This window comes from Pholcus phalangioides, unplaced genomic scaffold, assembly GCF_987345545.1.
Source record: "Pholcus phalangioides strain wild (caught in Gottingen) unplaced genomic scaffold, Ppha-v1.0 ptg000013l_1, whole genome shotgun sequence".
NCBI lineage: Eukaryota > Metazoa > Arthropoda > Arachnida > Araneae > Pholcidae > Pholcus > Pholcus phalangioides.
Window position 1 is genome coordinate 24,545,923 of NW_028301606.1, and position 16,653 is coordinate 24,562,575.

The following is a 16,653-nucleotide window of genomic DNA, read 5'->3' on the forward strand; positions in this document are numbered from 1 at the left end:
GTCTCACACCGAGGGGTTAGCGCACCAACCTCTTGGTGAGTATTAAAAAAATGCTGCTGTTCGGAATCGGCAATAAATTGTAGGCCCCGGCCCAATTAGACCTCGTGTGAAGAAAATAGCCGTGGAGCGACAAAAATAGTCAAAATGATTATTCACAATCAACTGTATGATTATTAAATCCTCAGTAATTAATATATAGAAGTGAGTTCTTAGAGAAAAATATGTGTTCCCCATAAGTTTTGAAGAGAAATAAAGAAATGAAACAAATCCTCCAAAATTTAATTTCTTTAATACTGAATACAAAAGTAACAATAGTGGAAATATATATCATATGTATGCAACAATTTCTTCTGAAGCAAGATGGAAAATTAAAAAAAAGAGATTCTGTTTCATCGAAAAAACAAAAAATATCTAAAGAAATATTTTTGGCAACAATATTCAAATCGCTTTTAGAAAATAAAGGAACAAATACTGTGAAATGGTAGCAAATGTTTACAAATGAAAGTGTACATATTTGAACAAATGCATGCACATACTCAGAACCTGTTTTTAAACATGTGTTGATGTCACTTTTCAATTATTTTCATCTTACATAACTTTGTACCAATGTATGTACCTACACGATATCAAATAAACTATATTCCTCTTCGTAGTACAGATTATGGAAAGAATGTGAGTGTCACGTGCTATACAAAATTTTAATAACAAAACTGTACAGAGATTCAACATCCATATAATTCACATCAATTTTTTTACAATTCACATTCATCAATCAAAATACTTGTTCCTAAAAACCTTACTCTCTTCTATTTTCAAAACTCTTCTCATACACTATACAATAAACTTTACAAACTGCCAGCTATAAAATTCTTGAACACAAAAAGTTTATATTTTTACAGCTGCAGATCCGGTAGGTATATTACAGTTGTCTATAGCTGATGCTGTATTAAGCGTTACAAAATCAAAAAAATATTTTATGGCATATCAACTGTACATAAAGGTCTGTAATATATGGTCTTTGAGAAACTGGATCTTTCAGAATTTCATGCATGTAGATGAAATGAATGTACAATTACACAATTAATCAAGGACTGGGCAAAATGATGGGAAATCAACTAATTTATCAGCTGCAAAAATTTTGAAATTTTTTTTTTGAATCTTAGTTGATCTGCGACTTAACTAGCTATGCTCATGTCTTTGAATCATACAAAAAAATCATTTCATCTGAGAAAGAACAAAATCAAGAAACTGAATACTAGGGTAAAACTGAGATCTAAGTAGTTTAATGTTGTGAACCCTTTTGTTTCCCAACTGCATACAATTGAGGTATATTACATTTGAGGCACTTTAGTGCCATTTTGTCCTGTGAAATGATGGTGTCTCATCAGAATATTTTGTTGGAGAGGAACCAAAAATTAAACATTCATGCAGTAAAACCTACTAATATAACCACACACACATACACCTTGTGAATATTCCCTTCTTTTAAGGATAATGGTGCATGTTGCAAAGTGTTCTGTTGATAATCCCACAACATTACTTGCAAGTTTTCGGGTTATGTTCATTAAGAACCACCATTCGTTATCTAAATTGACAGTGAGTGAATGTGTAATGAATGCATTTTTGCAATTTTGTGAACATGTAATTTTTTTTTTTTTTTTGTGCAATGTTTATGCAAAGCAAGTCTGCTGATATTCTGTAACCATAGACAAACATATTTGGTTTTACATTCATCAAAAAAAGAAAAAATATAATTCAGAATATATTGAAGATCAGAAAGAGAAAAATATACAGGGTTGCCACATCAAATATCCCCGATTTCAACAGTGGTTCAAAATCAGTAATGTCACGGATGACAATATCAGAAAAATTTGGCTGCCCAACTCTGCAAATTTCCTGAAAGTGCCATCATGTATGCTGCAATTATTACGAGCAAGCCAAGAGAAAAATTTAATCAAAAGAGATGCAAATTGTTCTGTGGAGATGTTACTTCTCATTGACTGTGGACCTGATTCCCACCAGGGTAAATAAGCACAAATGCCAAATAAGGGACTCAAAAAATCCCAAAACGGTTTTTGAAGTGTAAAAAAGTTCTAAATTCAATCTATTTTTCCCCCATTTGCATTGATTTTGTTACAAAAACTTTTTGAGTGTTGCTTTCAATTTTTATATATTTTTTCTCATCCTTTCCAACTTATTGTAAAGTGTAGGAACTGATTAAAAATAGGAACATTTGATCTGGGCCCCCTGTATAACTAAGGAAGAAAATAAATACAGTACATCTGGAATACATAATGTTGCAAAATGACAATAATCCAGTCAGAAAAGGTCTCAAAAGCAAAAAAATCTCCGGTCAAAAATAAAATAAAATAAAAATTTGCATACAATAATTTCAACTGCTTCAAATTCATCAATTCTAACCTCAGCTTTTTGAAACTGGTGATACTCTACATAATTTTAACCTTGCACGTACTTTCTTTCAAATCGCATCATAATGAGATCTCCAATAAAAAAAAAAAGATACATGTTTCACAAACCTGGTATAATATAACACTGAAACTGAGCAGCAAAGTGTCTTATTTTCAAAAATTAAGCCTTTCTTTTGAGCAAACTACACATAGGAGATTCAATAACATGTTGTTATCACACATTGAGCTAAAACTGGTAAATGTTAATGGGAGGTTAGTTACTGTGAATCAAATTCCATAACAAAGCTTTTTCAAACTATGTGAACAGTTAATCATAGTTTTTGTTTTTTGGCACAGCATTTTGAAATAAATAAGAAAAATAGTATTTATTCGCTAACATGCTACACATACATAGCAACACAAAAAGGAAAATAAATCAGGGACAAAAATTCTTACTGCCATAAAAGAAAGCATTGAATGCAGAAAGCATATGAATGAAGAAAAACAATTAATTTAAACTGATTTCTCCCATTTGATACAAATTTCGTTGTATTGAACTTCACAATATTATGGCTCTAACAAGCTATTTCAAAGACATTGTTTTCTGAGTATACCACCCAGATGAGCAAAACATAATGCATATATATATAGAGCAACTATCATTCATCATAAACATAAGCGTTGCTGTCTTGCAATACTGATTGGGGGGGGGGAACTAAAATTTACCACCTTCCTTTCACTACAGTGTCTATTTTCGTTTATTCATTATCAAAGGCTGGTGAAAAGCAGAAGAATGAGCAACAGTAGTTAAAAATTACAATGCCATCCTCCTATGCATATTACAATGAGTCTCACACTGATTTTGAACGTAACTGATCACAGACTTTAAACAGCCTTTGAAAAAAGTTCAGATTTTTTCCAAATAAAGACAGACACAGCATTGCTATAAAAAAAACTCTGCTACTGAATAAAAGGGGTTATGGATACATTAACAATCAAATGATATTCATATTTTTTATGCATTATATTCCTTTTCTACATTCTATGACCGGCATAAAATGTGTGAAACATTTTTTTCCTTTGTAAATCAGTGCATAGATCAATTAACATTTAGACAAGAGTGATTGCTGCAATCAATTTGACAAACACCACAACTCAAGCGCAAAAAAACAAAATATTGTTTTTTCTGAAGAGAATATCAACTCCTAATAAAATAAAAAATACCAAAAAAATGCAGCTACAGAATAAAATATCATAGCAATATTAAGAAACGATATGCCTGAGATAAATAAATCTTCTGAAAGATTTTCTTCCTCCACAAATACAACAGAATCGTAGACACAAATATAAGAAATACAACACCATATACAAAACAGGCTTTGAATGCTATACGCTATACAAAACCAGTGAAACAGTTGACATACAGAAAAAAAAATTTAAACCAAAGTAACACAAATAATTCTTTATATTATGTTTAAAACAATAAAAAGAACAAGAATTATTTTTTTTTTTACTTAAAAAATAATTGTTTATTTACACACACACATGGATCATAAAATTCAACGACCTTGCTGAGGATAACTTGGATTAAACGCAGGTTGCTGCGGAATGTCATTATAAGATGGTGGAGGAGGATTATGAATGGTTGGCTGCATGGGGTATGCACTAGGATAGACCACAGGCTGCGCTGGATAACTCCCTGGTTGAGCTGTTGGATAAGGAGCAGGTGGTGCATTTGCAACTGGATCTAAAAAGATAGAAAAAAATCAACTGAAGATGATCAAGAACTAAAAACATTCAAAACCTGTGTGCTACAAGTCTCAAAGGCAAACTGGTTATTAGTACTTCAAATGCTTAAAAATGAAAAGATTATTCAAAATTCATAATTTTTACATAAATTTTTTTAATTAGTTTCTTTTAATAAAGAAACTGTTGACAAATACTTTTTGATAAGATGCAAGTTAAATAATTTAATTAGTCTTAATATAAACAAGACTAATAATTAGTCTTGCCTCTACTATAATTTTTTACTACTAAAAAATTTATAAAAAAAAAATTGTTATCTTAAATATTGGCTACTTCAGTCCTAGAATCATCGTTTTGTGTAGTTTCTGTTACATACTACAGAAACCAGTTCTGAAAATGGTTTTTCTACAGTAATTAAAGTAGTCTCTGTTTTATTATTTTATCGTTTAGGGAGAAAGAAGGACCTTAGGGCAAAAGTAGCCTGTGTATACAGTATAGTAATTATTGAAATTCTGCTTAACTTTGATTCCTAAAGGATGTGGGGCCTGTACAATTATGTAAGTGGATTTTGTGAATTCTGTAGCTTATAAAAAAAGTATACGAGTTTATATAAATGATTGGAATGGTTTTATGATTTCATGAGAGGCATATTAATTGCCATTTGATCATAAAATTTTACAATTATTGTATTTCTTCGCAAATCCACCACATGAGCATAAGCACTATAGCTTGAAAAAACAAAAAAAGCCCCAATATGCTGAGGCAGCACCTATGTTGAATGAACTTTTTCAGTCCTACACGCACAGGCTAAAATTAAACTTTCATGTAAATATTACTTTCTCCTATATTTATTATTTTTTATATAAATATTTGTTAAAAATACTTACCAAATGCTCTGAATCATTTATAATTAATTGAAATGCAATTTAATTTGTTCACATTTGGATAATATACAATGCTCACAGTCAATTGTGTGAAGAATGTTCTTTTACACAAAACTTAATGTATATACATCCTCCCCCATACAAGCTTCAAAAATTATGGTTTTAAAAATGCAGCGGTGTATAGGCCAAGAAATATTTGCCACATGGAAAAGATATTTTCACGGCATACTGCAGGGATTTAATCAAGAAAATGCTGAGGCCATAATAGAAGCTAACGATCACCATTCCAACATGGCTGACACATAGATGAAACATTTTTTTTTTCCTCCTTCAGTGGTTTTTAAATTGTGGCTCATCTTCTGAAACAGATTATTTCTGTAGAATTTTGCTATTTATTTTTCAGACTACTTGTTATGTATTATAATGATGTTTTTTGAATACTCCAATATGTTTTCCATTGGAGAACTTTAAGGGTATAAAAACACCTTTTTTTTTTTTAAAATAAGTTATGTGTAACTTACCATATAGAACCACTCCTCTTGACTGTCTACGTTTTGCCAACAGACAACAGCTGCAGCAGCAACAACAGCACAGTATCACCAGCAATAGCAAGATTACAGATCCTGAAATCACTCCAGCAATAATAGCAGTACTAAAAATATAGGAAAAAAAACATGTTCAGGGGGTGTCTGTCCAGCCAAAATTTGGGTCCGTTTTCTGGACCATTCACAAAATTCCACAGCTAATTAACGGACCCTTCACAAAACAGAAATTAATAAAATTAACTTGGCATTTCATTTCTTTTGTGATAGATAGTTAGATTATTTCGCCTCCCCCAAAATTATTTTCACAAAATTGATCACATAAACATTTCATGCAGTAACACTAAAAGAACCATGAACACCACTGGCATACACAATCGGCCCCCGCACCCCAAGATTATAGTGTTTTATGCTGTAAAAAATAAGGAAAAGGGAAATGTCTCAAAAAGAAGGTACACAATCGCTTCCTATACATTTTAATACTAAAATATTTAATTTATTTCATGCAAAACCTCAGTTACCTTCCTTTAACGTTTTTACTCTATGCCTTGAACTCCAAATCTTTAAAAAAAGTTATTTCTATTGATTAAATGCACACAATTTTTGCAGACAGTAGAAAGGCATTGCTAAAACAATCATTCTTGTATGTTGTCAATGCAAAAGCCTCATATTTTAATGTGATGGTTGACATATACGAAAATAGTCACTGAGCTGGCTGATGCACATTGAATTCCAAATTCTGAAGTGATGATCTGAAGTGATTTGTTTAATTCTCATTTTTGAGAATACAGCAGACATGACGAGACAAGAGAAACTGGGTTTCAGTAGTTTGAAAGGCGACCATATGTCCTTTAAGAGTTTTTTTCAATGTTTTCAGCAGTATTCCCTAGAAGATGGGAAGTCCATAGCAAGCATTTGGAGGGTACAGGTCTGCTAATATAGACATATATGGTATATATGTGCACACACAATATCAGTCCTTCCTAATATTTCCAGTGGAATTTCTTTTTCCTTCCATACTTTACTTGCTGCAGCTGTGTCAAAAATCTGCCTTTGAATCTTCAAAGGAATGTTATAAGAATAATTGAGCTATGAGCAAAGCTAATATTCTGTTAATTTTATTTCTCTAAGACATTTGAGATGCAATTTTAAGATAAATTCAATTTTCCTCTCTCTCAAGTATGAGTGAAATGATTTATTTCCAACAGAATTAGAGATGCAATTAAACACATGGGATTTTCTACGTCTGCTGAGGAAGGAGGGTGGGATCATTTTCTATGAAGCTTCAGTTGTGAAACTTTCACAATTTGAAATATAGATGTCAGCAATGGAAACTCACACACAACACTAGACACACACTCAGACTGTTAGGTATACTCTCTTCACTCCAGACTCTGCCACAAACTGGGCTTGTAGAGAAGCTATCTATACTTAGATGACATAATCCAGATTTTTTATAGGTAGTATCTGGTATAATTTTTTTATGGGTGCATTTATATTTTATCATAATTATTGGCTTTTTTATTGCTCTTATTGGGTTGCTGTATTTTTCATATAGTTTAGATATGCATTCGACATCCATATTTTTTAAGGGCTTCTTGTTTTATCCACCTTGTTGGGCATTTTGTCTGTTGCAGTATTTGTATATTGAAAAGAACTCAGCAACAGGATAAGTTTGGTGGCAGAGTTCTGGGGTTCATTCATTCAGTTGTGAAACTTTTGCATTTGTTCAACGTTTTCACCTGGGCTCTTGAATGTTGTATAAACAGGGTTGTATTGTATTTACTTATTTTTAACAGCCATGATAAATAGAGATTTTTGAGAAGTTCACATATATAAATGACACAAACATTCAACACAAGCTTTTGCTGGATTCTTTTATTAGGACTATTTACTTCTAAATCAATCATGGTATCAATACCATTAAAATATATATATATATATATATATATTTCTTTTTTCTTCCCTTCGAATCTAGAAATAACCACAATCTATATATATAACACACACTATTTCAATATTCTTTTGAGGGTTTTTTCCCCCTCCCTCTTATTTCCTTACTTTTCTTTTAAAAAATAGGGAATCATTCGCTAAATAATACAAAATCTAATGGAGTGGGGGGTCAATCAGAAAGGACCCGCAGCAGATCCAACAAACAGCTGCTTCTGACTGTTTAAGCTGTTCTGATTAGTAGGAGAAAACAAGAGTCTCCATTAAGTTACTTTTGCTAGACAGTTCTAGAGCAGGCATTCAATGTACAGAACAAATTCAAAGATGTGTTACAAACTCAAAATTCTCCTTCTCAAATCAAAGTGAAAACAAATATTTTGTACAAATATGGGAATTTTTAAAAATAGTTTTAAAATTGTGAGAGTTGTTTTTTTAGATAATTTTGATGTATCAAATTTCAAATGACAAATATTTTTGCAACTTTCTTCAACTTCACTAGTTCCAAAAAATACATTTTTTATTTATTATTTTAAGGTGGAAAGATTAATACAGTAGAACTCTGCAGACGTGCCAACTTTTGAAATCCAAAAATTCGGAGATTCTCCCGAGGGGGGTACCCCCCCCTTCCTCGACACTCATAGACTCAATCAAAAAAAAAATTCCTAAAATTTTTTTTCTTCTAATAAATTGAGAAAAAGTTACATTCTTCCCCCCCCCAAGGCACGTTCTGCATTGCTCCCTGATTCTTTCCATGCAGAATAGAGAAATGACATCTACATACTGTTCATAAAGTATGTTTCCTTTCGTGGATGCTATCAGTGATTGATAATCTTGGTTATATGAATTCTTAAAAACTTTATATTTAGCTGTATATAGCTTAAAGTTTATATTTTCTTTCTGAAGATGTTTAATCGGAAGAAACGATTTAAAAAATTCAAATTACAAAGCTGCGGACGAAAAAATGTGTTTACCGCGTGGCTGTTAATGGAATACAATAACGATTATACAGGAATTTCGGCAACGAAGGTCATGCCCCTGATAAATGATTGCCGATAAATGCTACGAAAACAAAGTCGCGTCTTTGCCAGTTGCTTAAATGCGGTCACAAAGACTTTTTTTTTGCGGCTGCTCGATGAAAATGACTACGGGTGTTTTCCCTAACGACGACGGTAATTATTGACACCAAGACAACGTGAAATCTAATTTTCTGCCAAAATCAGGATAAATTTTAACAAATCCAGAGAGCGGGAGGAAGGATGAAAAATCCGGAGTCTCCCGCCTAAATCGGGAGAGTTGGCAGGTCTGACTCTGTTATAATGACAGATGAAAATCATAAAAAAATTGTCATTATATAAGCAAATCTTTTTTATAACATTAGCTCTTTGACAATCACCTGCAAATCATTCATTGTATCAAGATTTTCGTTATAACAGACTTTTACTACATTTTCCATCACACTTGATCAAGTAGAGCATATATATATATATATATATACATATATAATTGAATTAATATCTTTGCATAGCATAATATTACCTGTTGAAAATATAATCAGGCAGGTCACAACAATATGGAACACGATCTTTGTTATGGCAGCAGTACATCTTGGATTCATCTTGAAACGGTACAGGACACGTGAAGCCCATTCCAAATGCTAACTGACATGACATACCAGCTGAAACTACAGAGAGGGGGAAAAAATTAAGATCAAAATAGAGGAAATTAACAATTCAACAGAAACGATGTCAGCTGTTTTTTTACTCTGACAAAACAATTATGAAAAATAAATCTGTGAAAAACAATTATGGGATTGATACCTATTTTCAAAGAAAAATTTCAGACTTTTCCAGTCAAATTTTCAAAAATTTTCGGGTAATTTTTAATTGGAAATCTGATATAAATAAATTATCATTAATAAAAAATTGATTACATTAATTAGAATTATCATAATATCATGAAATCATACATTATTATTACATTTTTTTTCATACACTCATTTATACTTTCCAAATACACCCAATGGAAGAATGTAACTCAAACAAGGAATGTAAGACCTCTTTTCTGTAATATTGCTGTCTGGAAACATTATGTTAAAACTTTCTCCAATATCTTTGAATTATAATTCAAAAGGTTATTATAATTACAACAATAATTATAGGATAAGTGGCAATTTGCTAATTTCAATGACCACAAGATTCACTAATACTGTATTCCCCTGCATTAGCCAGCATGGCAGGGACCATCAAGGGAGACCAGCACATAGAAATAGCGCCTGTATGGCGTGGTGGTAAGATGCTTGTCTACCATCATGAAGGCTGTTGTCACGGTCCCAGGTTAAAACCCAAGGGAAGATATAGATAAGATGTTTACCCTAATGGCTTGAGGCAACCACCAATAGACATCGCCTTCATTTCCAACCCATCTCATTAATGGCAGTATATGACGATATGGCCAGAGTTGGTGTTTGGTGTAGTAGCATGTCGAAATACTCATATTTTCTGGCAGGCCGAGAAATTTGAACCACAGATTCTAGATGCAGGCGGACCTCACTATAATGAACTCCAATTTAATGAATTTGTTCTGAAATTCTAGCAAAAATGAAGGCAAAATCCCAATATTTAATGAATAAAAAACCCTTGATGTAATGATTTTTTTTTTTTGAAGTGTCCTCAATTTTTTCTTATTTCTCGTTTTTCAAAACCACAAATCCAAAGATTTGATTCACCAGGATTTCACCTTCAGATCTTTTTTAAGAGACAAAAAAAAAAGAGAGAGGGAGCAGGGATTGGTTCCTTTTTGAGTAGAGGAGGTAATAAAACCATTTAGAGTGTGTGGGAAGGTTTCAGTGGTGTACAACAGTACCAAAAAAATCATTGTGCTGTGTTCGCACGTTCAGTGAAGAAATAAAAGATACTCCCAACTTTGTTCTCGGACTTGACAAGCAAAGAATGGTAGATGGTGGGTCATCAGAAGAGAAAGCTTTTTTTCAATTAGAGAAAAAATGTCAATTTTGAAAGAATTTGTTGAAAATGTTGGACGTACCAAACAAAGCAATCTATCAAGCAATTTTTCACACATCCTGACTTCATTCTTAAGTTCATATATTTATTTCAATTGTTGCCAGATATAAGTTGTAACAACAGACAGATTTCAAAATATGTCATTAATGATTGAGTGCATGAATGCTTCTAACCAATTTGACCCCGGTTTAACGAATATAATTATCAGTTTCTTCTGATTTGTTAAATCAGGGCTCAACTATAATTCTTAAATATAAATATTATTCGAATTGGCTCAGCCTAGTCTGTATTTAAGAATCTTTGTTTTACGAACTGTAATCAGCTCATTCTACCTTTGTTCATTTCTACTAATGCAAATCTTGCTAATTAAAAATGTTGAAATATTAAGAACACTTTCCCGCATAGATTAGATGAGCTATATATATAGAAACATGAGTACACTTTTAGTAGTAAGTATACTATAAAGTATACTTTTGAATTTCTTGATAATGCGCATAAAACTAAAATAAACAGAGCCAAAAATCAAAAGTATTGCAACGTAAAACGTAAGTAAATACAGTATAACCCCCCTCTTAATGGACACCCCTCTTTTGTGGTAAAATAACAAATTCCCCTTATATAATAAAAGTATGTATTTCAAACCCCTGATTAACGGTTATGAATCTTTTAAGTACAATTTCTTTATCCCACCAGTGTCTGCAAAAGAGGGGTTTTACTTTAATAGATGCAGATTTTCTCTCCTTCCCCCCCCCAAAAAAAAATAAAATCGGGGCAAAAGGAATCCTAAATTGGTGTAAAATATTATGGTCACCTCACTTTTATGTACAAATTTTTTTGTCCCACCAGTGTCCGCATTGTAATACAAAACAATAGTATATATATTTCCTCAATCTCTGAACATGCAAAAAACAGTGCAAAATATTCTGTATTTTCTACTAGGTTGACGAAAATTAAAGTACAACAATAAGTAAAATTATCAGTATATATCATTTTTGTAACCCTGGGCTTTTTGACATAAGGGCAGACATTTATGTTTCAAATATGACATTTTTGTTTAAAAGTGGTCGTCACCCCCCCCCCCCAGAAGCAACAGTCGTTAAGGATAATCAAAGGAATCAAGTACCATTTTCCACAAAGGAAAGAAACACCAAGATCATCAAAATAGAAACCGACACAAATCTTACAGCTGACCCCATTCTTACTCCTTTCGACGACTTCTAAGAAGAGAAAAAAAAAACAATTAACAGAACGGTAATTCTACTAAGTATTTGGTTACATTCAATTGAAATACCGGGAAATACACTTGGAAGAAAAAAATCAATGAACTTTGTAAAGTTATGAATTCAATGAAAAGTTATTCAAGTTAAAACGCTCTACAAAATAAAGTATACCAAGAGATACAAGCTCACAATTCTAAAAATTTTGTGCCGTCCTTAAAGATGTGCAGAGATATCACAAGTTTGATACTCAATTTGTCTTTGTCACATATGGAAGGGGGGGGGGCAGCACATTTTTCAATTTAAAAAATGTATTTTTGGCATAAGTGGGAGGGTGCAGATGAATATATTCATTTACCCCCCCCCCCCTATATATACCTTTCTGTGACTCCCCCCCATTCGAGGAGCCTGTATTCCCTTATGTGTGCTTATAGCGATTAAATAGTGCGTGCAAGCAGGATCACAACTACAGTCGCCCCCCCCCCCTATTTGCGGTTTTTTTTCCTTTATTGGAATTTTTTTTTTAAACACTCAGAAATTGTCATTCATGTGTTTTGTTTACAAAATTTGAGTTGTGCATATTTAGAATGGCTCGCTAATGACATTACTGTCATCACCAGAGCCGTGGAAGCCCCCAAGAGAGAAACAGTCCTCTTGGATTGGATTAACCAATGTGCACTTTTTGCCACAATGTGCACTAAAGGATACAACCACTTCTACCCAATTGGTAACGTTACATACAGAGCTAACTGAAGAGACTATAAAAGACATTGTCACGTTAGCGAAACAGGTGAGTGGAGAAGGGTTCAATGATATGGATATAGAGGAAGTCGAACAGCTAAATTAATAGCAATTCAGAGGTGTTGACCGAGGAGGAATTAATGCAGGTTGACTGCTCTTGAAGCTGAAGTGGTACCAGATGAAGATCAGGATAAAAAAGTCGAAGACAGGTTCACCATGAGTAACATAGCGGAAAGGCTTCGCATTTTCAAATCAGCGATGGATTGTTTTCATAGCATAGATCCCCATATGGTATGCTCTTCACATTTAGAAAAATTGGTAGAGGAAGCCTTGTCAATCATATTACAACATACTTGATGATATGAAGAAGACACGACAAACAGAAATCGCAATGTTCATTCAGAAAACATTGCCAACAATCGCTGCATCCTCTTTTACATTTTGTTCTATCCTCTGCGTCACCCTGATCTTTTCCAGTTTGCCCTCGTTCAATAAACGAGATATACAAGAAGAAAACTATAGTTTCAGTTATTCTCGGATTTCTGTATTCGCGGTCACTTCCGGAAAGTAACCCCCACGAATACAGGGGGCAGACTGTAGATACTTTGTTTTGAAATCCGTAAGGAAATTCAACTGTGAAATGGACCGAAAGATACCCAGGCCACATTGCCATATGGCAATATCAATCGCTATATGGTGAAATGGACCACACAATTTTATAACTTTTGGAAGCTTTTCGTGAAACAACTTATATAAATGTGACACCAATGTATAAGTACAGCCAAAATTAACGCTCCATGACAGTTTCCTATAAAAAGTGCTCCGCGAGTTAGAAAGTTTGGGAGTCACTGCATTAGAAAACAAGAATGAAAAAATATTGTTGCGTACGGGAATTTATTGTTACATCATGTATCGTTGTAGCGAGGTTTCACTGAACTTCAAGCACTTGGAACTGGAACTCAGGTTTGTAGGCACTTGCATGGGCAGAGATACAACTACTACTAAACCACACATGCACCTCGTCTGCATTCCTCTGGAGAATTTCTAATGAATTGATACATGCTGGAATTTTTGAGTCAGGTCTAAACTAACAATGCGCACATTGGATTCGGTGTCAACGACCCATCCTAAATGTAGGTCCATCAATTTTACCTCTCGCATAGAGTTCATGGTCTCCACCATGCATGCAGCTGAGAGATATGGCACACTGGGCATGGCTCATCTTGCATACGGCAGCCACGGCTCGGCTAAATATATGCTCCTCTGGTGGGCATTTTCTGGGCATTTCCAGAACACCTATGACTTGTCTTTTTTGTTTGCACGATTTTTCCTGGCAACCTTCAGGTGTTCTTTCAACTTCCTGATAATGCCAGCCAGACATAGCGTCCTCCGCAACAGCATCATGGGCAACTTGTCGCTCTCGTCTCAAAGCTTGATGGGCCTCTTCGAATTTCATAACATGGACAAGAACACTTCTCACGTACTGGTATTCACCTAGATGCAACGCCTGTTGGATGCTGGGGGTTTTTGACAGTCACCAAAGCACTGCAGGGTCAATCCATCCCTAATCTCAGATGGGAAATCGGTGTAGGCTAACTGCGAGAGCCTTTCGATGTCCATGGCCAGCTCTTGCAATATCTTGCCAGCCTTCTGCTGCCTGGTCTTTTGTCAAAGGTGGTTCAAAGTTTTTGAAGTAGTTCTTTCCGCACCTCAGCTCCAGTGCCTTCGTCAGAGCTTAATAGCTGGATCGGTCCTTGGCAGTGAGTGTCTTGCCCTTCTTGAAATTGAGAACAGAAAACCAACTTCATCAACCACCACTGTGGGGTTCAAACCCACATCCCAGCGGGCAGTTAGGAAGACATGGTGCACTCACCCCCTCCCACACACACACCAGCGTCACTGGCAGAGCCCACTGATCTAATGTTTCAGCATATACAGTAGCCTATATGAATTGGCATCACTGTGCCAACCCCCCCCCCCCCAGCCTTTCATGTCTATCTCCACCAAATGGAAACTTTGCCATTTCAAATCAACTCATCAAATGTTATCGGCAACAAGAATTATTCCCATTACCACACAATCGGTCACCGAAATATGAGAAATGCCTTACAAACAAAGTGTGCACGAATTTCAACAAAGATGGCACGGGGAAACAAATCATGAAATGTAAACAATATTTAACGAATTATGCAACAATGTAATCAATAAGAAAAAAGAAACAAAGATCAATACACACGTGACAAGTACGAATTAATCTTGACGACGGGAACCAAAACTAACAACAAAACACAATACAGAACACACTGTGACTCTTTTTCCTTTATTTCTTTCTTTCTTTTCAGATAAGGAGCAGTTCTGAGTCATCGACACTTCCGCCTACCAAGCATCATCAACTGGAGCGGAAAAAAAAAAATGCCCGACATTTTCAGTCCCGCTTCAGTGGAAAAATGATTCAAGTAGGGTGACCATACGTCCCGTATTTCTCGGGACAGTCCCGGTATTTTCTGTTTTTTTGGCTGTCCCGACTTTTTGGCAAAAGTGTCCCGGTTTTTCCCGTATTTTACACGAAGCCAACTTGAAGTTTTATTCTTTATTGAAGTCAAAGATTGACATTATTTTTCAACTCGTAAATTATTTTACGACAATTACAACTATATATGAGAATATTTATCTCCCACATTTGCCTTGAAAGTTTGTCTTTCGTGGAATACATTGTAATTCACTGCAATTTGCATCATTTCCCGCCATTGTGATTTTTCCGTAATTTCAACAATATCTGGCAACTTTGTTTGGTTTTGGCGTTGTTTTTGGCGAAAATTGGCGATGTCCCGTATTTTCCCGTATTTGGAAATGCAATGTCCCGTATTTCTCTCGAGGAAATATGGTCAGCCTAGATTCAAGGAACTTCTTTCAAAAACCGCATCCAAAAATTTCAATTGAATAATTTATTATTATTATTATTATTATTGAATCAAATTTCAAAACAGCAATTTAGTCAATTTTAGAAAAAAAAACTATTTATGAGTTTTTTTAAACGGTAAGATCCGTCACATTTGTGACTGTGATACAATGGTCATCTTTTAACGCCAGGATCTGTTGGACCTACGACATAAGTTTCGGCCTGAATGCAAACCATAAAGCCGGGTTTTCCTAGGAGCAAGGTTCTACAGCGCGCGCAGCGTGAAAAAGCTGATTAGTTAAAAAAACCTGAATTTCAGGTTTTTAACCAATCAGCATTTTAACGCTGCACACGGCGCAGAAATTCTACTCCTAGGAAAACCCGGCTTAACGAATGTAAGCAGAAAATTTACAGAATGCTTGCACTTGTGGGTTATCTGGGAAACCCTGACAAGTTGTTTTTTTTCCCAATTGGCGCTTTTTCTGGAGAGTGCTTCATCGATGGTAGTCTGTATCAACATCATCAGAAACTTTATATGAAAGCCTGTCGTCCAATTCAACATGTGGGCCATCATGTTCGGTGACGTAAGAATTTTGGACGGCTTTGATAATCATCAAAAAAAAAAAAAAAATATATATATATATATATATATATATACACATATAGTTCCATGTTTTCCTTGATGAGAAACGATGTTCCTGTCTTGTAACAAATTGTTCTCTCATATCCACAATAGAAGTTCTTGGGGTCGGGGGGTCTCCCTTCGCGGGGCGTGTTGGGGCGCTGTCCTGAATTTGTCGAGAGGTGATGTGCCCGGGGATTGGGGGTTTGGGTGTGCTGCTTGGGGGGTTAGCGGGGTGTCGGTCCGAACCGGGTGTGCTTTCCCTGCCGGCTTGCAGGTTGAGTTTTCTCCGGCACGCCCACGATCAATGAGCTTATATCGCAAAAGCGATATATATATATATATATATATATATATCCTGTATGGAGGGCCGTCTTAAGAGCATCATGGGTCCCCGGGCCAAGTGATTTTTTGAGGCCCTAACAGACAAATTTTCGAAAATTTCAACCGGATCCAATTTCTCCGAGGCCCCTCTTTCCTTGAGGCCCCCGTGCCGTGCCGTGCCTGGGTTTGCCCATGCGTTAAGACGGCACTGCCTGTATGAGGAATATGCTGTCATCTGTCATCTATGGGTCATAAATAGCACTAGTTCCAAATTTCCCGTTTTCTTAAATAACAGATGGC

General features: G+C 34.8%; 1 protein-coding gene across 2 annotated transcripts; it reads right to left on the reverse strand.

Moving 5' to 3' along the window:
- Positions 1-271: 271 nt before the first annotated feature.
- On the reverse strand, positions 272-14,876 carry LOC149078835 (uncharacterized). Of its 2 annotated transcripts, none has more exons than XM_089240987.1 (5): positions 14,745-14,876; positions 11,674-11,767; positions 9,067-9,211; positions 5,560-5,690; positions 272-4,155 (listed from the first exon to the last, which is right to left on the reverse strand). In XM_089240987.1, the coding sequence occupies exons 2-5, from the start codon at positions 11,744-11,746 to the stop codon at positions 3,968-3,970; spliced, it is 537 nt and encodes a 178-aa protein (XP_089097113.1). In that variant the 5' UTR covers positions 11,747-11,767; positions 14,745-14,876; the 3' UTR covers positions 272-3,967. The 2 variants fall into 2 exon arrangements, with proteins under 2 accessions (XP_089097113.1, XP_089097114.1); XM_089240988.1 differs by having other exon boundaries at positions 3,828-4,155; positions 11,674-11,764; positions 14,745-14,834.
- Between the last annotated feature and the right edge of the window lie 1,777 nt (positions 14,877-16,653).

What these genes read in the sequence shown, in the direction of transcription:
- LOC149078835 (XM_089240987.1), bottom strand. Translation starts at nt 11,746, where the DNA reads ATGGGGTCAGCTGTAAGATTTGTGTCGGTTTCTATTTTGATGATCTTG. An exon ending in TCTTTCCTTTGTGGAAAATG is followed by an intron (nt 9,212 to 11,673) that starts GTACTTGATTCC and finishes CCCTCTCTGTAG; the next exon opens with TTTCAGCTGGTATGTCATGT. An exon ending in CCTGATTATATTTTCAACAG is followed by an intron (nt 5,691 to 9,066) that starts GTAATATTATGC and finishes CTATATTTTTAG; the next exon opens with TACTGCTATTATTGCTGGAG.